The sequence below is a fragment of the Pogoniulus pusillus genome, chromosome 4, assembly GCF_015220805.1.
Source record: "Pogoniulus pusillus isolate bPogPus1 chromosome 4, bPogPus1.pri, whole genome shotgun sequence".
Taxonomy (NCBI): Eukaryota; Metazoa; Chordata; class Aves; order Piciformes; family Lybiidae; genus Pogoniulus; species Pogoniulus pusillus.
In genome coordinates, this window is record NC_087267.1 from 22,249,756 (window position 1) to 22,274,130 (window position 24,375).

Here is a 24,375-nt window from a genome sequence, read left to right on the forward strand (position 1 = left end):
TTCCACCTGCTCAGCTTCACAGGCAGCAGTTAACTCTGACGCAGAGAATAAACATACCTGGAATGTGTGTTTCCATGCTGCCTGGGAAGCTTGGCTGGAAGCTGCGTCAGCTCTAATAGGATGTGGCTGTGCTGGTCATGTGTGCAATCTGCTTCTGCACTGGCTTAAGCAGTGGACAGCAACTAGGAGCTATTTCCATCCTGGCTTGATCCTGCTTTATGCAAACCACAAACTGAAGCTAATCACCAAACCTGTCTGTTTTGGTGATTACCTGCATGGGAAGAAAAGAGCAGAGGAAAGCCAAAAGTCCCTCGACCTCAGAGGCCACTGCAATTCTCTGCTGGAACTTCATCTTCTTGTCTTCATGCTCCATAATGCCTCAAACAATAGCAACAGGCATACTTTGTACCAACAGCCCAGATGCTGATGTAAAAGCAGAGATCTGCCCAAGAATAAAATGTTCTTTCAAGATTAGACTATGTGGGAGATGGTTTTCTGTGGAAGAGGGGCTGTGTTGTCTGCAAAGCCTTTACAGTACTTCCAGGTAAGAGTGCAGAAAGCTTTTTATAAGGCTTTGTGCCAACTGCTCAAGTTACCTTGCTGCCTAGGTGCAGCACTGACATTCTGCCATGAAATATTCAGGGGATTATCTTGTAATCACCTGTCCAGCCACAACAGGTGATGGATCCTGCTTAGTCTTCAACCTTACCATTTAAGCAATGTATTGGGAAGAAAAGTTGTCTTGTAAGAAACGGCTTTGGCTTGCTGATGATATCTGGAGAGATGTGCAACTGTTTGAAGTAAAATTTGGGGTGGCCTCCTTTTTCTTGTAGCCTCTTTATGACACTAGGATGTCTTCTCTAGTTGTGGGAAGGGGGAATGGATGTATTCAACAACTGCATAAAGCACAGTGAATGAGGATCTCACACTGTGGCATGAAAAATGTCAAGATCTGTCTCTGATATAGACAATTAATTTGAACACCAGATTAACTTTTTTTCATTAAAGGAGTGGTCAGGCATTGGAATGGGCTGCCCAGGGAGATGCATGAGTCCCCAACCCTGGCTGTGTTTAAAGATCACTTAGATGTGGTGCCTGGGGATGTGGTTTAGGGTGAGCTTTGTTGAGTAGGAATATCAGTTGGACTTGATGATCCCAAGGGGATTTTCCAACCTGAATGATTCTGTGATTCTGAGATGTACTGAATGGTAAAGTATGAGTTCAGACAGAGAGCAGTGTGGCTGGTGTGTCCCAAAACTTGTGCTAGGTGACTCATAGAATCAGTCAGAGTTGGAAGGGATCACCTAGTTCCAAACCCCCCTGCCATAGAGCAGGCTGGCCAGAGTCTCATCCAGCCTGGCCTTAAATACCTCCAGCCATGGGGCCTCAACCACCTCCCTGGGCAACCCATGCCAGGCTCTCACCACTCTCATGCTCAACAACTTCCTCCTCACCTCCACTCTGAATCTCCCCACCTCCAGCTTTGCTCCATTCCCCCTAGTCCTGGCACTTCCTGAGAGCCTAAAAAGTCCCTCCCCAGCTTTTTTGTAGGCCCCCTTCAGATCCTGGAAGGCCACAAGAAGGTCACTTGGGAGCCTCCTCTTCTCCGGAATGAACAGCCCCAACTCTTTCAGTCTGTCCTCATAGCAGAGCTGCTCCAGCCCTCTGAGCATTCTCGTGGCCCTTCTCTGGACATGTTCCAGCATCTCCACATCCCTCCTGTAATAGGGACTCCAGAACCAGAAAGGAATGGTAAGCCAGGTGCTGCAAGGATCCACGTGGACACAAAGCTCTGACTGCACAGGTTCAAATTACCAGCTTCTATAAACCATAGGATGGGTCTGTTACAGCTAATGTAGTTATCTCAGGTAATAAATAATATACACAGGAAGCAATATGATAGGAAGAATTACCCAGCTGGTTTAAATGGAACCGGGTCTGAAGTTTGCTTTTAAGAACATCTTCTAATGGAGAAGACCTTATCTTGGCATCACTGTGTTTCCTGAGGTACCTGGGCACAGTGCCAGTTGATAATGCAGAGCTGTGACAAATAATATCACTCTACCTGGTTGCATTTCATCTGCTGCAGAGGAGTTGTGCTTGTGAGTCTGTAAAAGTTAGCAGAGAGATTAGATCCTTTTAATAATTGAGGAGTTATATAAGACTCCTCCCCAAATCCGTTTAAGGTTCCTGTAAATCTATCCTGCAGCATGCTCAACCCTTCAGCCAGTCAGCTGAAGTGGTGGGACACATTCACAAGATCATGGAATGTGAGGGTCTGGAAAGGACCTCAGAAGATCACAGGGTCACAGGATGTTAGGGGCTAGAAGGGACCCAAGGAGATCATTGAGTCCAACCCCCTTGCCAGAGCAGGACAATACTATCTAACACAGATCACAGAGGAACACATCCAGACAACTGTCCTCCCTCTCCTGGCCAGCCCTCAGATATTTACAAACATTTATCAAATCCCCTCTCAGTCTTCTCTTTTCCAGACTAAAAGGTCACAAGTCTCTCAGTCTCTCCTCATAAGCCATGCCCTCCAGTCCTTTAATCATCCTTGTAGCCCTCCGCTGGACTCTCTCCAGCAAAGATCATCCTGTCCAGCCTCCCATGCCTGAGCAGGATCACCTACAGCAGGTTACACAGGAAAGCATCTGGGCGAGGTTAAATGGCTCCAGAGAAGGAGATTCTTTCGTAGAAAGGCAAAAAATCAAGAGAGCTCAAAACATCAAGACTCCAAAGCAATATTTACAAGTTGAAAAACAACATTTCCTGAAGCCCATATTCTACTGGTGAGCATCAGTGAAGCAGTTTGATGTATGGCACAGCCTGATGTGCTGGCACACCACTGCTCTGTCTGAGCAGGCAGTTGACTGTAAGCTTGCTTATGCTCACTTCTGCCAGGAAAGAATGATTTAAAAGGAGAATGGATGTGGTGCTTGAGGCTATGGTCTAGTGATGAAGGTTGCTGGGATGAAGCTTGGCCTGGATGATCCTGGTGCTCCCTTCCAACCGTAGTGATTCCTAATGGTTAGCTGTTGTGCTGAGGGATTTTGTTTAGTCAGGGACTTGTCAGTGTGAAACTAATGATTGGACTCAAGGATCTTGAAGGTCTTTTCCAATCTAAGAAATTCTGTGATTCTTTGATTCTATGATTCATTACCTAAAGCTTCTATCTTGCAAAAGTGCACAGAATCAGCCCTGTTTATTTCAATGCTTATTCCCAGAGAACCTGCAGAGTAGGATCTCATTGCTGCTGATTTTTCTCTGACCTTTTCGGTTTCGGTCTTTCAGCAGCATTTCTGTATTTCATCAGTACTGAAATTGAATCTCAAACTCTTTGATTAACATGATACAATAATTGCCTGTGAGTGTCTCTATTCCTTTACTAAAATGCTTCTAGACTGTAGAATCATAGAATGATTTGGGTTGGAAGGCACCTTAAAGATCATGAGCTGGGACACCTTCCACTAGAACAGGTTGCTCAAGACCTTATCCCACCTGTCCTTGAGCATCTCCAGGAAGGGAGCATCCACAATCTTCCTGGGCAACCTGTGCCAGTGTCTCACCACCCTCACTGGAAAGAACTTCTTTCTAATATCCAGTCCACAGGTAAAGGCATTAAATAAAAAATTAGTAAATTAGTGGAACTGGTAAAAGTTGAGCACAATTTTACCAAACTCTCCATTTGGAACTTGAGTAAATTCCAACTTCATAATTCATATCAGATCTTTCATTCAGCAATCTGGAATATACTCACTTTATGGTCTGGTTGATTGGACAGGGCTGGGTACTAGGTTGGACTGGGTGATCTTGGAGGTCACTTCCAACCTGGCTGATTCTATGATTCTGTGATTCTGAAGACAGCAGATCTGCACCAAATGGATTTGGGCTGTATGAAAGACAATGGAAAACTGCATGAAGGAAGTCTGTGCTCCCTGCACTACCAGCAAGGGCAAGGGTTGGGGGAACAGAGCCAGAGACTCTGCTCAGTGATGTCCAATGACAGGACAAAGGGCAATGGATGCAAGCTGGAACAGAGGAGGCTCCACATTAGCACAAGAAAAAACTTTTTCACAGTGAGGGTACCAAAGCCCTGAAGCAGGCTGCCAGGAGAGGTTGTGTGACCCATCCTGGGTGATCCTGTTTTGGCAGGGGGGATTGGACTGGATGAGCTGTCAAGGTCCTTTTAATCCCTACTATTACCATTCTGTGATTCTGTGAATGCTCACCTCTTTGTTGGGCAGACCTGTCCACCCACGTTGCTGTTGCTGCGTGTGGCTGCTCTTCAGCAGTTCCAGGAAAGTGTGGTTCCAACCTCTACTCCCCGGATGCTCCTGCATGTCCTCCCCACGCTGAGATTTGTGCAAGCCAGGCCCCAGCTTATGTGATTAGAAGACCTGTCTGCAGTCACGAAGCCTGAGTCTGCAATCCTGTCAGCTTTAATGAGCTAAGAAAGGTCAGTCTGGGTGAGGATGCTGCTGGAAACAAAAGGCCAGTCCACCAGTTCTAGAATCATAGAACAGCTTAGGTTGGAAGGGACCACAAGGATCATCCAGTTCCAACTCCTGCCATAGGCAGGGACACCTCCCACTAGAACAGGTCACTCAAGGCCTCATCCAACCTGGCTTTGAATGCCTCCAGAGAGGGAGCAGCCACAACCTCCCTGGGCAACCTGTGCCAGTGTCTCACTACGCTCACTGGAAAGAACTTCTTCCTAACATCTAGTTTAAATCTCCCCTCTGCCAGTTTAAACCCATTAGCCCTCATCCTGTCATTACAAGAACTTGTCAATAGTCCCTCCCCAGCCTTTCTGTAGCCCCCTTCAGATACTGGAAGGCCACTTGAAGGTCTCCTCGAAGCCTTGTCTTCTCCAGTCTGCAGAGCCCCAACTCTTGTAGCCTGTCCTCATAGCAGAGCTGCTGCAGCCCTCTGGGCATCTTCATGGCCTCCTCTGGACTTGCTCTAACAGTTCCATATCCTTCTTGTACTGGAGGGCTCCAGAACTGCACATAGTACTCCAGGTGCGGTCTGACAAGAGCAGAATAAAGAGGCAGAATCCCCTCCCTTGACCTTCTGGCAACACTGCTCTTGCTGCAGCCCAGCACACAGTTGTTGTCTGGGCACACTCTCAACTCATGTTGAGCTTTTCATCACCCCAGACCCACAGGTCCTCTTGCTCAGGATTGCTCTCAGCTGTTCCTCACCCAGCCTGTATCCGTGCTTGGAATTGTGCTGACCCAGGTGCAGGACCTTACACTTGGCCTTGTTGAATGTGATGAGGTTGGCCTGGGACCACTTCCAACCTGTCCAGGTCTCTCTGGATGGATCACTTCCCTCTAGCAAGTCAATTGTGCCACACAGATTGGTGTCACCTGCAAACTTGCTGAGGGTGAACTCGATTCCTCTGTCCATATCACTGACAAAGATGTGAAATTATAAGAAGAGGTTTTTACCCTCTATCCATTCTTCTTCTGAAGTCTTCTCCAGTCTGGATACCTGCTGGTCCAGGAATTGCTTACTTTCACCTTCAGATGACCTGCTGTATGGATGATTACTTGGGTAACCCAAAGCCATCCATCAGGGAGTTTGATATCCAGATCCAGCTACAACAAGGAAAACTAGTGACAGCTCTGCTGCAGCAAGTGGGACCTGTGCCAGCTAAAACCTGGTCTCTCTCCCCAAGGTTGGAGCTGGGGTTGTTCAGCCTGGAGAAGAGAATGTTCAGGGCTGACCTCATTGCTGTCTACAACTACCTGAAGGGAGGCTGTAGCCAGGTGGGGGTTGGTCTCTTCTCGCAGGCAACCAGCAACAGAACAAGGGGACACAGTCTCAAGTTGTGCCAGGGCAGGTCTAGGCTGAATGTTAGGAAGAATTTCCTGGCAGAGAGAGTGATTGGCATTGGAATGGGCTGCCCAGGGAGGTGGTGGAGTCGCCATCCCTGGAGGTGTTGAAGAAAAGCCTGGATGAGGCACTTAGTGCCATGGTCTAGTTGATTGGCCAGGGCAGGGTGCTAGGTTGGCCTGGATGATCTTTGAGGTCTCTTCCAACGTGGTTCATTCTGTGATACTATGATGATACCGTTTGGCATTTTAGCTGAAAGCACAAAGGAAGTTTCTGTTTGCCCTTCATGCAGCTGAGGAGGGGATTTGACCCATTTAATCATTTGGCCTTGATATTTACAGGAGGAGCAACAGCTCACCATCTCAAAAGCTTCCTCCTCATGACCCAGGGCCAATGGCGACAATGTCATCTGAAATGCCTTCCATCTCCACAGATGCCAGCCAAAAATATTGCATAAGGATAGCCTGATTTCCTGACCTACCCTGCTAGGCTTCACAGGTTCACTCACTCTTCTGTGCTTCCAGCTATTCATAGATTGCACTGGGTTGGAAGAGACCCTTCAAACAACATCGTACCCAACCCCCCTGCAATCAGCAGGGACAGTTCCAGCTAGATCAGATAGCACAGGGCCACATCAAGTCTCATCTTGGATGTTACCAGGGACAGGGCCACAACCACATCCCTGAGCAACTTGTTCAATTATTTTACCACCTTCACTGTGAAGACTTCCTCCTGATGTCCAACCTAAATCTACTCTGCTCCAGTTTCAAGCCATTGCCCCTTGTCCTATTGGTACAAGCCCTTCTGAACAACCCTTCCTCAGCCTTTCTGTAGGTCCCCTTCAGACTCAAATGCATCATTAAGGTGTCCCTGAAGCCTTCTCTTCTCCAGGTCAAATGATCCCAGATCACTCAGACTGTCCTCATAGCAGAGCTGCTCCAGAAGCCCCCTGATCATTTTTGTCACTCTTTTATTGGACTTGCTCCATGAGGTCCATATCCTTCCTGTGCTGAGGGTTCCAGAGCTGGACATGGCACTGCAGGAGCTCAGCACTGCAGATCTCAGCAGAGTAGAGTGGCAGAACCCTCTCTCTCCATCTCTGGCCGTGCTGCTTTTGATGCAGCCCAGGCTGCCATTGGCCTTCTGGGCTGTAAGTGCCCATTACTGGCTCTTGTCCAGCTTCTCACCCACCAGCACCCCCAAATCCCTTTCAGCAGGGCTGCTTTCAAACTCATCACTCCCCAGCCTGTATTGATATCCAAGATTGCCCTGACCTAAGTGCAGAACCTTGCACTGTGCCTTATGGAACCTCATGAGATGCTTTTCACTATCATAGAATCATGGAATTCTTTGGGCTGGAGGGAACTCTTGAAGGTCATCTTGTTCAACCCTCACCCCACCAGGACAAGATAATGTTTAAGAATATTTCTGCTAGAACTGGAGTAACAGTGATTTTTTTTTTCCCACATAAGCTATTCCTAAGCCTTAATAATTCTGTCACAAACACCTGGAAAGTTTTGGGAGGGTATTGCAGCTCTAACAATGGTAATAGTAACAATGGTAATAGTAAAATACATACCTGCATGAGAGGTTTAAATATTTCTTGTCTTTCAAAAATGCTGCTGGAATGAATGTTTTTTCCTCTCTCATTTTTTTTTTAAGAACTTAGTACTTTGCAATGAAAAGGCTTCACTGGACCCAGATTCCATCAAGATCATCAACTCCCAGGGAGAAATATTCTGTAGCCTGACTAGGCCAAGTAGATGTTAAAACATGCTAAAATTATCCCTGGGTAGCAGTAACTAAATTAAATCTGACACTGGCAATTCTGTGAAGCAACTCTAACTTTTGTAGCAGATGCCATAAGGAGCAAGTTCTTTACCCTGAGGGTGGTGAAACTCGGGAACAGGTTGCCCAGGGAGGTGGTTGAGGCCTCATCCCTGGAGATATTCAGCATCAGGTTACTGGGCTCTGAGCAACCTGCTTTAGTTGAGGATGTCTCTGCTGACTGCAGGGAGGATGGACTGGATGACCTTTGGAAGTCTCTTCCAACCCAAACCATTCTATAATTCTCTAAATGAATTCCTGGTACTTGGAATGTAATGGTGGATTGCTGATGAGCTTTTTCATCAAGCTGCTCTGCGGAGGTAATGAGGTAAAAGCTGTTCCTCAGCCTCATTGGTGTGACCAGCAGGAGCAGGGAGGTGATCATGCCCCTGTACTCAGAATTCATGAGACCACACCTCGAGTACTGTGTCCAGTTTTGGTCACCACAGTACAGGAGGGACATTGAGGTGCTGGAGTGGGTGCAGAAAAGGGCAACGAGGCTGGGGAGAAGTCTGGCAAACATGACCTGTGAGGAGCAGCTGAGGGAACTGGGGCTGTTTAGTCTGGAGGAAAGGAGGCTGAGAGGGGACCTTATTGCCCTCTACAACTACCTGAAAAGAGGTTGTAGTGAGACTGGGGCTGGTCTCTTCTCCCAAATTACTAATGATAGGACAAGAGTAAATGGCCTCAAGTTGCATCAGGGGAGGTTTAGGTTGGATGTTGGGAGGAAGTTCTTTACTGAGCGAGTGGTCAGGCACTGGAACAGGCTGCCCAGGGAGGTGGTGGAGTCGCCATTCCTGGAGGTGTTTAAAAGGAGAGTGGATGTGGTGCTTGAGGCTGTGGTCTACTGATGAAGGATGCTGGGATGAAGGTTGGCCTTGCTGATCCTGGTGTTCCTTTGCAACCACAGTGATTCCTAGTGCTTAGCTGTTGTGCTGAGGGATTTGGGTTAGTCAAGGACTTGTCAGTGTGAAACTGATGATTGCACTCAATGAGCTTGAAGGGCTTTTCCAATCTAAAAAATGCTGTGATTCTGTGATTCACAAGTAGTGAGGACTTGAAGAAGTTAGAAAGACTGTCCTCAGCACAATTTCTTTGCACTCAGCCTCAGGAGGAACGTGTAAATGCACTGCAGAAAGACGTTTAGTTGCCTGAGCCATAACCAGTATCATTCCTATAGCAAGAACATCACTGTCTTCCTATAGTTACTCCCTGACTGGGGAGGAAGTAAAGCATCAAGAACATCACCCACTTACTATGAAGAGTTCTGCCAGAATTGTTCCCTGACTGAAAAGTCAAAAAATGACCCAAATCTTGAAAGTCTACAGTGCACCACTAAGGTCTGAAGGGAAGAATGCGGGTGGAGTATCTCAGAAGCTAAAGCAAAATGGCTTTGGGTTATGACTCTTAAGAAAAACTCTTTCAGTTACTCTGCTGTGGCTTTGCTCTTTTTTTGTTTTTCAGTGCTCTGGATTAGTTTCCACTGGGCTGTTCAGCACTTTTCTTCACTATCTGCAAGCAACCACTCCAAGAATGAAAGACTGCTCCATTGAGCTAGTAAGCTTTATTGCTTGCTATGTTGATACCACTAGTTAGGATTCTACTGCGTAAAACTGTCTACAGAGAGTAATGAGGCTTGCACTGTGAAGTTCCTTCATCATAAAGCTTGAGATTAAAGTCCTTGGAGATCTTCATTCTGTGCACTTCCGAGGGAGGCACTCACACTGAGAGGCAGAAGGGATGTAATGCTGCACCACTGTCCCGTTGGCACACCTCAGGGGGATTGTCACCATGGTGGTCTGAGTGGCTGTGCAGCAGCTGCACACGTCCTCCCATTGCCCTTTCTGAGCAGAGTATCTGGTGTTGCTTCTGCACTTGCCCTGAAAGGGGAAAAAAAGAGATACTGAGTTTGAACAGCGCAACCAGAATCCAGGTTCTTTCCTTCAAAATATCCATGGATGGCTTTGTCTGGAGTTCATAGAATCAAGGAATGTTAAGGGTTGGAAGGGACCTCTACAGATCAAGTTCTGCCAGAGTAGGATCGCATAGAACAGGTCATATAGAAACACATGCAGCCTTGTTTGGAATGTCTCAAGAGGAGGAGACTCCACAACCTCTCTGGGCAGCCTGCCCCAAAGCTCCACCACCCTCACGGGGAAAAAGTTTTCCCTTCTGTTTCCATGGAACCTCCTCTGCTCCAGCTTGCCCACATTGCCCCTTGTCCTGTCATTGGACATTCCTGAGCAGAGCCTGGTTCTGCCCTCACAGCACTGTCCTGCATATCTTGGTCAACATGAAAGAGGGCAGATCTCAGGCTTCTCTGCTCCAAGCTCCAAGTCCCAGCTCCCTCAGCCTATCCTCAGAAGGAACATGTTCCACTGCCTTCAGCAGCTTTGTGCTGCTCTCAGGAAGTCCCCTGAGATCCTTTTTGAACTGAGGGTCATAGAACTGGGCACGATATTCAGATGTGGCCTCACCAGGGCAGAGCAGAGGAGGAGAATATCTCTCAGCCTACTAATCACAGCCTTTCTATCCACCTCTGGATGCCATTGGCCTTCTTGGCCACAAGAGAACATTCTTGGCTCATAGTCACCCTTCTGTCCACTAGTACCACCCAGTCCCTTTCACTGGAGCTACTCTTCAACAGGTCAGTCCCCCAACCTCTACTGGTCCATAAGGTTGTTCTTTCCCAAATGCAAGACTACACTTGTCCTTACTGGATTTCATTCAACTTCTCCCCTTACCAACTCTCCAGCCTGCCCAGGTCTGGCTGAAAGACAGCACAGCCCTGAGAGGTGTCAGCCCACTCCTCCCAGTTTGGTGTCCTCAGCAAACTTGCTGACAATACTCTCTGTGCCCTCATCCAGATCAGTGATGAATATATGAATTAGCACTAGTCCCAGAGCAACCCTTGAGGGACTTCACTAGACACAGGCCTCTAATTGGACTTTGTCCCATGGACAACTCTGGCTCTCTCAGGTGTTTAAATAATTATACTCCTGTAAATCAACTTGGCAAGCCAGAATGGTGAAATGCTTCTGATGGAAGCAAAGGAGAATGGTGTGATCAGAGCCTTTATGCTTTACTGTGTTGTCCTTTTTTTCATGTCAGTGTGAGTAAGGAAAGTTTGGGACAACTAAATGATTTTAGGAAATCAGTGCAATGAGGTTTACACTGTTTGAATCCATGAGGAAGGATGGGAAGTGATGTGCCACTTGCTGGAGCAAAGCCATAGTGGAGGCAGAAGCTTTGTCTTTCTGGGATAGAGATGGGGCAAGGATGGTTGCTTACCTCACAATGAGAAATTGCGCACCTCCTTTTTCAGCTACACACCCATTGACTTTCTCATACTGCAAGTCCTGGGTGCTTACAGGTCGACATTCACTTCCACACCTAACAAGTTAACAAAAGGAAAAGGAAGCCATGTTTTTGGACAGTGCTGACAATTGCTTTTCTAAGACTCTCACCTTCATAGACTGGATCTACTGTTGGTGTGAGGTCATTACTGGTAAGATACCCAGCAAGAGGCTCAGGTGTGTCTCCTTTGGTTTATGCAGACATGTGTGATTACCATAGAATGGGCTGGGCTGGAAGGAGCTTCCAAAGCTCATCCAGTCCAACTCCTCTGCACTCAAGCTGGGACATCCTCCACTAGAGTAGGTTGCTCAGAGGAATTCTCAAACCTGATCTTGAATATCCCCAGGGATGTTGCTCACCTACCTCCATGAGCAACCTGTTGCAGTGTTGCAGCATCCTCATGCTAAACAATTTCTTCCTAACATTCAATCTAAGTCTGCCCTCCTTTCATTTCAAACCACTGCCTCTCATTCTATCCTGGAAGCCTTTGCAAAACAGTCCCTCTGCAGCTTCCTGGATGGCCACTTCAATGACTGGCAGGCTGCTATTAGGTCTGCCTGGAGCCCTCTCTTCTCCAGGCTGAACAACCCCCAGCTCCCTCAGCCTGTCCTCATAGCAGAGCTGCTGCAGCCCCTGATCATCTTCATGGCCCTCCTCTGGACCTGCTCCATCAGGTCCATGTCCTTCCTGTGTTGAGGGCTCCAGAGCTGGACACAGTACTCTTGGTGAGGTCTCACCAGAGTGGAGTAGAAGGGGACAATCATCTCCCTTGACCTGCTGTCCACACTTCTCTTGATGCAGACAAACAATACCAGTCAGCTCTCTGGGCTGCACAGTGCATGGAAGTGCCTGAAACAGAGCAACAAGCAGGAACAGACCTACACTGTAACAGATAACTTTTCAATTTTGAGCTGTATCAAGCAAGCATCAATGGGAATAAGAATTTGAAAGGCCTATACAATATGGACATTTTTAGGCAGGTGATATTTCCCTTAGATAAGTTTGTTTTTACTGCTGCAAAGAGGCAGCACCTTTTTAATCACTGTATCTTTTCAATGAATATATGTATTGAGCTGTGCTTTTGGGGAGCTGGGGGTTTCTTCTCCCCCTCAGCTGCAGTGATAAGAATCATAGAATCATAAAATGATTTGTGCTGGAAGAGCCTTTAAGATCATCTAGTGCAAACCATTGACCCAACACTGTCCCATTCACCATTAAACCACTCTACACTCCTCTTAAATCTCTCCAGGAATGGGGACTCCACCATCCCTGGGCAGCCTCTTCCAGTGCATGACAACCCCTTTAAGAAAGGTTTTTTGCCCAATCAAACCTCCCCATGCCCACTTTCTCGTGTCCTGTCATTTGTTCCTTGAGTGAAGACACCAAGACCCATTGGCTCCAACCTCCCTTTTGGGAAATTGCAGAAAGAGATGAGGTTTCCCCTCAGCCTCCAGATTAAACAATCACAGTTCTCTCAGGCTCTCCTTTGCTAGACTTGTTCTCTAGAACCTTTCACCAGCTTTGCTGCCTTACTCTGGACACTCCTTGTACTCAGCACTGGTCAGGCCACGTGCTGTGTCCTGTTCTGGGTTCCTCAATTCAAGAGAGATGTTGAGATACTGGAACATGTCCAGAGAAGGGCGATGAAGCTGGTGGAGGGGGCTTGGAACACAGCCCTGTGGAGGAGAGGCTGAGAGAACTGGGGGTGTGCAGCCTGGAGAAGAGGAGGCTCAGAGGTGACCTCATTGCTGTCTACAACTACCTCAAGGGAGACCGTAGCCAGGTAGGAGTCGGTCTCTTCTGCCAGGCAACCAGTAATAGAACAAGAGGACACAGTCTCAAGTTGTGCTTGGGGAGGTCTAGGCTGGATGTTAGGAGGAAGTTGTTGCCAGAGAGAGTGATTGGCATTGGGAATGGGGCTGCCCAGGGAGGTGGTAGATCACTGTCCCCGGAGGTGTTCAAAGCAAAGCCCTGGATGAGGCACTTAGTACCATGGTTCTAGTTGAGTGATACAGCTGGGTGCTAGATTGGACTGGGTGCTAGATTGAACTGGCTGATCTTGGAGGTCTCTTCCAAACTGCTTGATTCTATGACCTTAATGTCCTTCTCAAAGTGAGCGTCCCTCAAAGCAAGAGCGAACTAACAGAAAGCAAACAAAAGAGTTCTCAATGAGCAGACTCTGCCCAACACCACCCTGACTTCAAATGTTTAGCTCTGGTTTTGTGAATAAATAATTTTCAGTGTTCCTTACTTGAAGCTCAGTAGGTTAATGCTCTCTCAATTAAATGACCTGTTTGAACCATTTGCTGACAGCCTGTCTCAATAGCTTTCTGACTTCCATTTCTCGGTGCTTATACAGGCAGGCAATGGCTGCAATCTCTCTTGCAGTTAACATCATTCATCAGAGGTATTATTACAGCAGCTACTGTGCCAATGTGATGATGGGCTGCTGTGCCTGGGCTATCTTTTATTTATTAGCACAGGCATGGGAGGAAGAGGAAGGTAATGAGGCCAAAATGTTGTTTTTCTGAGCTTAAAAGACAACATCAATCTTTTGTTCCTTTTTTTCCCTTTTAAATGAGCTGCAGTTATTAATTAATTTCTATTTTATTTTTCTTTACAAAGGAGAAAACTGAGAGGCTGCTCACTGCTCACAAGAGCATCAGTCGATTCATTTTGGAAATGAAAAAACCATCCCTGCAATTCTTCCTCATGTAAGAAAAACCTTCTTATGCACCCAGTTTTTAACATCAGATGAGTCATGAAAGCAAGGTTGTGCAGGGCTGGCTCCCAAACTGACACAATCAGGATGCTGGACCAAGAATGCAACCTCTTACAAGGACTTTACCCTGCATTTTTTTTGCTATTGTATGATTGAAATCACAGAATTAAGCAGGTTGGAAAATACCTTCGAGATCTCGAGTCCAACCTATCACCTAAACACCTTCTAATTAACTAGATGGCGGCACTAAGCGCTTCATGCAGCCTCCTTTCAAACACCTCCAGGGACAGCGACTCCACCACCTCCCCCACGCAGCCCATTCCCAATGCCAATCACTTTGCTGTGAAGAACTTCTTCCTAACATCCAGCCTAAACCTGCCCTGCACAGTTAGGTCTTTGTCCTCTTGCTATGTCACTGAATGCCTGGCAGAAGAGACCAACCCCCACCTGGCTACAAGTACCCTTCGAGTAGCCTGTAGAGAAGCTATTGTCCTGAGCCTCCTCTTCTCCAGGCTGAACACTCCCAGCTCCCTCACTGGCTCCTCACAGGGCTGTGCATCCAGCCCCCTCCCCAGCCTTGCTGCCCTTCTCTGGGCACATTCAAGCACCTCACCATTTGGCTTCTAACTGAGGGGCCCAGAACTGGACACTCATCAAGACAACCTTAGTGCCACCAGGGTTCTCTTTTGTGAGGTCATTGATTTTATGTTGATTGCTTATTTATGAAGTGGTTGGCCTCACATATTCAGTGTCAAGAGATATGACTTGATTCAACTGTGCCTGCAATATTATCCTGTGGTGGCTTGAGATGAACAATAGGGATAAAGCATTCATACATTAACATCTGCATAAAGTGTGGGGAGCATTTGTTTCTTTCTAGGCACTTGTGAGTACTGTCAGAACATGTGTTCTAGAGGACAAAGCACAACAGGAGTGGCTCAGTCAGAGGGTGTGGACTTGTTGGTTGAGTCATTTTAACCACATTGCTGATCTCTGTTTTATTAAACTGCCCTGGTGCAGTTTAATGAGCAGACATTGCTCTTCTACCTCCTACTTAAAGAGTGATAGAACAAGAGGGAATAGCCTCAAGCTGCAACTAGGGAGGTTTAGACTGGACATTAGAAAACATTTTTTCATGGAAAGAGTGGTCAGGCATTGGAATAGGCTGCCCAGGTAGGTGTGGTTGAGTCACCCACCCTGGATGTGTTTAAAGGTCGTATGGAAGTGATGCTTGGGGATATAGTTTAGAGTGAACCTTGCAGAGTAGGGTTCTTGGTTGCACTTGGTGATCCTGAGGGGCTTTTCCAACCTGAATATTTCTGTGATTCTCTTGCAGAAGGAGTCAAAAGAAAACTGCTCACAGCAGGATTAGAGGAATGGGAAAGTTTAAATGGAGAGACAATCCCAAGATCCAATGGTTACAGCTTTACACAGTGCGTAAGCATAGCAAAGCATATAAATGCACAAACTCAAACCCAGCCCTTGGCCCAGTCATAAAATCATAAAATCAAGCAGGTTGGAAGAGACCTCCAAGATCAGCCAGTCCAACCTAGCACCCAGCCCTATCCAGTCAACCAGACCATGGCACTGAAATACTCATCCAGTCTTTTTTGAACACCTTCAGTGGACAGTGACTCCTCCACCTCCCTGGGAAGCCCTTTCAATGCCAATCACTCTCTCTGTGAAGTCCTGTCACCTGGGCTTACAACAATCTCATTAAGCTAAAGCTACATACAAAACCTGAAATCCTCAGGCCCTAATGCCCCCTCCCTAACCCTTGCCTCTCTACCCCATACCAAGAAGCACTGTGACACAGTGCAATATTCAGCTTAGCAGCTCTAGCCCCAGTAAGTCCACTTTTGGGCATAACTGGCAGCATTACCAAGCGTTGATATTCCAGGAGGGTGCTCAAGCAAAGCCTGGATGAGGCACTTAATGCCATGGTCTAGTTGATTGGATAGGGCTGGTGCTAGGTTGGCTGGATGATCTGGAGGTCTCTTCCAACTGCTTGATTCTATGATTCTATGAGACGCAGGCCTGACTCCTCCACAGGAGATAAGAAACTGGGCACCCTCCCAGGAGGAGAGAGAAGGGGGAAAGGGACAATACTGACTTTGCAGTCAGTTTTAAAAGGGATGCAGGATTGTCAGCGTGAAATACAAAGGTTACACTTTCTGGTACACCTCCTAGAACACTCTACATCCTGGAGGTCTGCACAACTGTGGTTCTTAGAGATATCACCCAGCCTCAAACTGGCACATGCACCTTATGCCACACACAGCTCCTCACCCAGCAGCTCACAAACCACAGTTTCTCACACAAGACTTTTTCACAGATTTCCAGAATGGCTCAGGTTGGAAGGGACATGAGAGATCATCTGCTCCAACCTCCCCACCATGGGCAGGGTCACCTCTCATCTAGGCTCAGTTGCTCAAAGTTTCATCCAATCTGGCCTCCAAAATCCCCAGGGAGGAGGCAGCCACAGACTCCCTGAGCAACCTATTCCAGAGTCTCACTGTCCTTGGACTGAAGAACTTCTTCCTAAGCTCCAGTCTAACCGTGCTCTCCCTCAGCTTCAAACCATTCCCCCTTGTCCTGTCTCTAGACACTCTTAGGAAAAGTCCCTCTATAGCCTTCCTGTAGCATCCCTTTAGGTGTTGGAAGGCAGCTTTAAGGTCCCTCCTGTCACTGCAGCCCTTTGCAAACAGTCCCTCTGCAGCCTTCATTCAGCCCACTTCAGCTACTGGCAGGCTGCTCTTAGGTCTGCCTGGAGCCTTCTCTTCTCCAGGTTGAACAACTGTGTCCTAGGCTGCAACAAGAGAAGTGTGGTCAGCAGGGCAAGAGAGGAGATTCTCCCCTTTTACTCTGCTCTCATCAGACCCCACCTGGAGTACTGTGTACAGTTTTGGAGCCCCCAACACAAGAAGGACATGGAACTGTTGGAGTGAGTCCAGAGGAGGGCCATGAAGATGCTCAGAGGGCTGCAGCAGCTCTGCTATGAGGACAGGCTACAAGAGTTGGGGCTCTGCAGTTTGGAGAGAGGATTCAAGGAGACCTTATAGTGGCCTTCCAGTATCTGAAGGGGGCCAACAGAAAAGCTGAGGGAAGAACTATTTACAAGGTCTTGTAGTTACAGGACAAGGAGTAATGGGTTTAAACTGGCAGAGGGGAGATTTAGACTAGATGTCAGGAGGAAGTTCTTTCCAGTGAGGGTGGTGAGACACTGGCACAGGTTGCCCAGGGAGGTTGTGGATGCTCCCTCCCTGGCGGTGTTCAAGGCCAGGTTGGATGAGGCCTTGAGCAACCTGCTCTAGTGGGAGGTGTCCCTGCTTATGGTGGAGGGCTGGAGATGGATGATCCTTGAGGTCCTTTCCAATCTAGACCATTCTATGATTCTTACAACCCCAGTCCCCCTCAGCCTCAGAGTAGAGGCGCTCCAGCCCTTTTTGGCTGGTTTACTTACATGTGTCACAGCAGGTACTGCCAATCTTTGCAATTCTGCCCTGAAAGGACACGAAAGGAAACTTTCATTTCAGCACAAGCCATACACATTTGGGTCTACTAGAAGAGCACAGGGAGAGGTTTAAAACAGCATTAGGAAAAAAAAAAAATTTTATCTTTAACAAAAATTATAAATCTACATTAATAATCATCTCTTTATCAGCTTGGGGATTTTGAACTTGTGATTGTATTTGTCAACAACCTGAAAATTTTGCTTTCAGCTTCTAGCAGGAGAAATATTTATACTGGAGGGTGATGCCATTGCCAATGCTAAATATTCACATTTAAAAGCAAAACTTTGGAGTTCTGGGGATTTTTTTTCCATTAAAAAGCCCCAACCATGCCATCTAGCTAGATGAAACTCACTATTTTTATCACTGAACTAGCTTTGTTGTCAGTTCCCACCCTAGTATGTGTAAGGTACCTCTGCAGAGAGCTACAACCATGACACAGCCCATAAAGAAACCTGGAAACAGGACCCATTTCCCGACTTACTCCTTCAGCCAGACATCTTCTGGAATCAAAGGGAGGACAGCCAGTGATTCTCCTCTCCCAGATAAATTCCCCTTTCTCGTTTACTTTACAAGAGTGACTGTCACAACCATCCTGAAGCGATTCGTTTGGCTGTAGAGAGAAGAGCTACAGTTAGCTTTGCACGGAAACAACATGGGATAGGAGGCTTTCAGGATACTGCAGAATCAGATGATCCCTTTTATTTCAATTAATGTACCACTGAGGTGCTGGAGGGTGGCCAGAGAAAAGCAAGAAAGCTGGGGAGGGGTCTGGAGCTGGTCATGCAAAGCAGGTGAGGCAGCCGAGGCCGTTTAGTGCAGAGAAGAGAAGGCTGAGAGATCTTATTTGTTCTCTACAGTCTGTCTTGAAAGGAGATTGGAGTGAGCTGAAGTTGGTCCTTTTTCCCAGGTAGCCCAGTGACATGGATGAAGAGAAATGGGATTTGAGTTGTGCAGGGCAGATATAAGTTGAACGCCCTCTCTTTAGTGAGAGAGTGGTGAGGGGGATTGGAACAGGCGCCCAGGGAGGGTGGTGGAGTCACTATCCCCTGGATGGTGTTTCTAGAAAGCTGTAAATGTGATGCTTCAGAGATTGGCTTAGCGGTTATACACCATGGCAGCTGGGTCTACGTTGGATTCAATGGTCTGAAAGGTTTTTTCGCAGCCCTTAGTGATGCGGGTTTCTATTAAGTCTCTAAGTTACCTCAAAGACATCAAATCATGTACTTCTGGTCCATGGCCATATTAATTAGGAGCACAGTCAAGGACTGCCAAAACCTGGCGCTATTTCAGTCCAAGGCTCACAGGATGTTAGAGGTTGGGGAGGGGCCCAAGGAGATCCTTGAGTCCAACCTCCATACCACAGCAGAACAATACTATCTAACACAGATCACATCCAGACAGGCCTTCAAAAGTCTCCAGGAGAAGGGAGACTCCCACAACCTCTCTGGGAGCCTGCTCCAGTGCTGTGTGACCCTTACAATAAAGACAGTTCCCCTTGTGTTGAGCAGAACCTCTTGTGCTGCAACTTGCACCCATTGCTCCTTGTCCTATCCCAGGGAGTAAGTCAGCAGAGCTGTGCTAGTTTGAAAGCAAGGCTAGAATGTTTTGGTAACAGAACTAGATAACGGGGGGGGGGGCAGTTGAAATGAAAAACAATTGTGTCTACTTCTCTCACAGTCTACACTGAGAACTCTGGGAAGAAGAAAGACTTTTTCTCCATTTTGTTTCTCACCTTGCTTTTGCCTTGGACCTGGTCACATCTCATTAACCCCTGCTCCTTACTAACCCCTGCTCCCTAACCTCTTGGCCGCACCTCTTTTCTTCCTGAGAACTGGGGTAAGTTGAGGGGGGGGGGGCCGGGGGGAGGTGTTGGGGTGGTTTGAGAGCCCCTCCTGGGGACTCAGGTTTTCGGGAGGGGAGTTGTTGCTTTTGATTGTTTTATCCTTTGTATATTTCTGTATATAATTGTATATAACTGTATATATTGTAAATAGTGCTTGTAAATTCTCGCTAGCTGTAAACTAATTGCTTCTATCTATATTCCCAGGGTCCGTCTGAGTTAGCTGGGGCAAATACAAAGTGTGGGAGGGGCGGGGTAACCCCAAAACCATCACATTTTAATTGGCGCCCAACGTGGGGCTAGATATTTCAGAGTGGAAATTAGCTCTGGGGATTAAGATTGAAGCTAATCAAGCAGGCTATTGTACTTGGTGGAGATTGCTGTGTGGCCTGTTTTCTGTTTTTTTCGTGTACAATTGGATCAAAGATCAGAAGCTTGGTCTATTTCTTTGCTTCATGTAGATTTTCTTAAAGAAGGCTAAAGTGTAAGCTTCTCAAACATGTTTCGTGAGCTGGGGTGATTTATTCTTGGTTATGCTGGTTTTAATATCACTGAGAATATTACTAGTGATATTACAAGAGTTTTTGTCAATAATGTTACAATCAATCGAGAGTCTGCTTTATCTACTGCTCTCATGAGGGTCATCCAGCCCCAAACTGAAATGCCAAATCCATGCAAAGGATTTTCTACTCGAAACACAGAGCATGGCAGGGCTTGCTGGGCATTATACTGGCTCTTGTAGTTTTAAATTTCATATTAATTTTGGCATTATGGGTGAAAAAATTCAAAAACCAGCTTCTGTAAGAGCTAGGAAAAATTCTGTGTCTCAGAAGGCAGTCTCTTCTCACAGCAAAACAAGGGAACACAGTTATCGGCTTCCCCCTTGCCAGCCTCTCCACCCTCCTCTGTAGGTTCTGGGAACACAGCCAGCGTTCCCGCCACTAATGTAAACAATTGATAAGGATAACCAAAACAAGCCACAGAGTTTAGCAGGAGCCTCAGGAGCACAGGCAGGTACCCAAAATCAAATGTTCCCAGCAAAAATGATAACACCTCAGGGGTTGGCAGGCATCCCAGCAGGACAGGGCAAACAATCCCACTAATGCTAATACTACGACTAGTGCTAGTAACGCTAGCCCAGTCAGTCCAAATCCTAATGACACCAGCTCAGCTAATTTGAACCCCCAGCCAGCAGACCAGAAACCAAAATCCTCCTGTTAAAAGCAAGGCAGACTTGAACTCACAAGCTCCAGGTCAGACCCCTAAGGATACAAATGCTCCAGGTCAGACCTCCAATAATTCAAATGCTCCAGGTCAGGCCCCTAAGGATTCAAACCCTTCAGGTCAGACTCCTAAAGATTCAAATCCTCCAGCAGACACATCAAGTCTGTTGCTGCTCAGGCCCTTCTGGCACCTGCTAAGGCAAAAGCTAAGACAAAGGAGTGGTTCACAGGAGGATGTAAGAGAGGGACCTCTGGTGATCAGCAAGAAGAGGAGGAGGAGACAGTTAGTCTGCGAGACCTTGTAGATGTGCTGAGACAACAATACTCAAGTGAGAGGAGCACTGGGAGGTTAGTCTGCCAAGAGAGAGGATGGTTCCAGATGAGTTTAGGAATGCTATGAGGAAGATTGTGGTTAGGCCCGGCCCACCAGAAACAACAGGAGGAAGAGGAGGAAGATGACATCCAGGGTCCAAGGATCCACTCAGAGAGGTCAGGGAAGTTAGGAAGGAATAACACAAGGGAATCAGGTGAGCCAATCCTAAGCTGGCTAGTGAGATGCCGTGGGCATTGGTGCTATATGCTCTGCAGGTAGGAGGACAAGTCTGCCAAGCAGCTGGGGACCACTCACTAAGGAGAGTGGAGGTGGACAAACACCTAGCAAGTCCTCTTGGTAGGGTTAGGCTTGTGGACACGCCTTCTGTTGGCTGTGGCTATGAGATATCCTTCCCGAGATGATTTGCCATGGGCTGCAAGAAGTGGAACACCGTTGAGCAGTGAATTAAGCTTCTGAAGGAGTTTGCTGTGAAGGAAAGTGCTTTATGGAGATCATGGCACTCATGAGCCTGATGATATTCCTTTGGGAACAGGTCTCATGAAGAAGCTTATTAAGCCTTGCTCCTTCATCCTATGCTAACATCTTGGCCAGTAAATTTTCTAGCAAGGAGTGATAATGGAAGATCTTTCACTGTTGGTGAATTCACTGACTCAGCTCAGACAGATTGAGGGACAGCTTGGTCACATTCTGGTATAATCTGTGCCATAAAAACTATGACTACAGAGATTAAAGATACTATGAAAGAACTGAAGGAGGATCTCAAAAATCTGGTAAAGGATACCGTTCCTTGCATCATCTGAATGGGTGCATGTTTCTGCAGTCAGGAACAGACGCCCACCTCCTACAAGGCTATTCCAGCCCAGGAGGAGACAAATTCCACCCAGACAGGCAGCAATCACGTGCGTCCACTGTGGATACTTCTGCGTGACACATACGGTGAGAACATGAACAAATGGGATGGTAAACCTACTTCAGCTCTTTCAAAGAGGGTCAGGGATCTGCAGAGTGGGCAGAAACAGAGGCAATAATGCCAGGAAAAGTAGCTGTCACTTCTTTCAGCTCCCGAGAGCAATTGCAATTGTTCCAACAGTTGCAGTTCCTCTTACAACAACACCCATCATTGTGTACACCCTACATGCCATGTTCAGCATTAGGGGTGCCCTGCCTCCAGCCAGGAGGAGGAAAGGGATAGTGGAGAGAACCGAATCTATTGGAATGTATTCATTAGGTGGCCTGGCAGTTCAAGAGTTCGGAAATACAGGGCTTTAGTTGACACAGGTGCTCAGTGTACTTTATTGCCATCTAATTGCAAAGGGTAAGAGTCCATATCTATCTTTGGGAATCACCTGGTGGATCTCAAGAGTTTAACTAAGATACAGGCTGAGATCAGTTTAACTGGTAAAGAGTGGAAGGACACATACTATTGTAACTGGTCCTGATGCGCCTTGCATTTGGAATTGACTTTTTGAGACAAGGTTGTTTCAAAGATCCTAAGGGTCATAAATGGGCTTTTGGTATAGGCATCTGTAGAGATTGAGGATGATTAAATTGAAATTGTCTGTTAGACCTGAACTTTCTGATGAATCTGCAGTTGTGGGACATCATGACATAGAGGACCTGGAAGGTGCCAATTGCAACTCAAACTGTTCATCATAGGCAGTTACAGAACTAACCGTGACTCTTTGTTGCCCATTCATCAGCTGATTCTACAACTGGAGAGTCAGGCTGTCATCAGAAAGCTCATTCACCTTTCAACAGTCCCATCTGGCCTGTGCGCAAACCTACGGGCGACTGGAGACTGGACAGTTGACTTTCGTGCCCTCAACGAGGTGACGCCACCCATGAGGTGCAGCTGGTGCCAAGACATGCTGGAACTCCAGTACGAGCTGGAATCGAAGGAGGCTAAATGGTATGCAACCATAGACATTGCTAATGCTTTCTTCTCTATTCCCATAGCAAAGGAGTGCAGGCCTCAGTTTTGCATTCACCTGGAGAGGGAATCCAGTAGCCAGTTCAATCGTTTGCCTCAGGGGTGGAAACACAGCTCAACCATCTGTCACTCAGTCATCCACAAGGCACTGAGAAAGGTAAAGCTCCAGAGCAACATCCAGTACATCGACGACATCATTGTGTGGGGCCAAACTGCTGAGGAAGTCTTCGAGAAAGGTAACAAAATCATTGACAGTTCTGTTGCAAGCAGGTTTTGCCATTAAGAGAGACAAGGTCAAAGGACCTGCCAAAGAAATTCAGTTTCTGGGGAGTGCGGTGGCAGGATGGTCGCCGTTACATTCCTCAGGATGTGATCAACAAAGTCCTCTACCATGGCAGTTCCCACCAGTAGAAGGACACACTTTATTTTCTTGGTGTGGTGGGATTTTGGAGACTACACATTCCTGGTTTCAGTCAGATTGTCAAACCTCTGCATGATGTGACTCGAAGATAGAAACAATTTCGAGTGGGGACCTGAACAACAAGCAGCCTTTGATCAAATCAAACGAGAAGTAGTCCATGCAGTGGGCTTGGGACCTGTGAGATCTGGTCCAGACATTAAAAACATTCTGTACACGGCTGCCAGTGACAATGGTCCAACTTGGAGTCTCTGGCAGAGAGCTCCAAATGAGACACGTGGTCGTCCTCTTGGTTTCTGGGGACGTTGTTACAGAGGTTCAGAGACAAATTACAGTGCAACTGAGAAAGAGATTCTAGCAGCCTATGAAGGAGTGAAAGCAGCTTCTGAAGTGATTGGAACTGAGTCACAATTGCTTTTAGCTCCTAGACTGCCAGTTCTTAACTGGATGTTCAAGGGCAAAGGTTCATCACTACATCATGCCACAGATGCAACCTGGTCTAAATGGATGGCTTTGATAACCCAACGAGCACGAATGGGTAATCTTGACCCGACCTTGGTCTGGTGGAGGTGATCACCAACTGGCCGGAAGGCACAGACTGTTCCAAACCTCCGGAGGAGAAAATAACCGTGCTGAGGAAGCTCCTCCCTATGGTGATCTCTCTGATCAGGAAAAGAACTATGCTTTGTTCACAGATGGTTCCTGTCGTCTTGTTGGGAACAAGCGAAGATGGAAGTCACAGTTTGGAGTCCTACCAGGAAAGTTACCGAAACAAAAGATGGGAGAAGTGAATCCAGTCTAGTCGGCTGAGTAAAAGCTGTTCACTTGCTCTTGATTGTGGCTGAACCGTGAGAATTGGCCTCAATCCTTTACCTCTATCACCGACTCGTGGATGGTAGCCAATGCTCTATGGGGTTAGGCTAGAAGGACTGGAAAGAAAGAATGTTTGGCAGAGGAAGTGAAAGCCTATTTGGTGTGCTGATTGCTATGGCAGACATTGATGCACGGCTGGAGAGAGAACTCAGTGATGGTGCAGCAAGTAGACGCACCACATGCCTAAGAGCAGTAGCCACGTGAGGAACATCAACTTAACCAAAAGGCAGACCAAGCTGCTAAGAATGTGCGCAAGTGGACCTACGTAACTTCTGAACTTGACAGTGACCTAGATTGAGAAACACCGAGGTGAGCTGTCTTAGCTCGTTGGGCCCATGACTCATCGTGGACATCAAGCAGAGATGGAACATACCGATGGGCTCGTGATAGGTCAATTGACTTGTCCATGGACGCTATCACCCAAGTCATCTATGACTGTGACAGTTGTGTGCTGCTATTAAGCAGCTAAGCGAATCAAGCCCTTATGGT

The 24,375-nt window shown here is 47.1% G+C and overlaps 1 protein-coding gene across 1 annotated transcript in view; it reads right to left on the minus strand.

Moving 5' to 3' along the window:
• Nucleotides 1-9,223: 9,223 nt before the first annotated feature.
• VWF (von Willebrand factor) overlaps nt 9,224-24,375 on the minus strand; it is a 220,778-nt gene continuing 205,626 nt past the window's right edge. The window contains 6 exon segments of the mRNA XM_064142874.1: nt 9,224-9,554; nt 10,966-10,989; nt 10,992-11,058; nt 11,817-11,822; nt 17,213-17,256; nt 17,750-17,878. Of these exon segments, the coding sequence (XP_063998944.1) occupies nt 9,366-9,554; nt 10,966-10,989; nt 10,992-11,058; nt 11,817-11,822; nt 17,213-17,256; nt 17,750-17,878 (459 nt within the window). The 3' untranslated portion in view covers nt 9,224-9,365.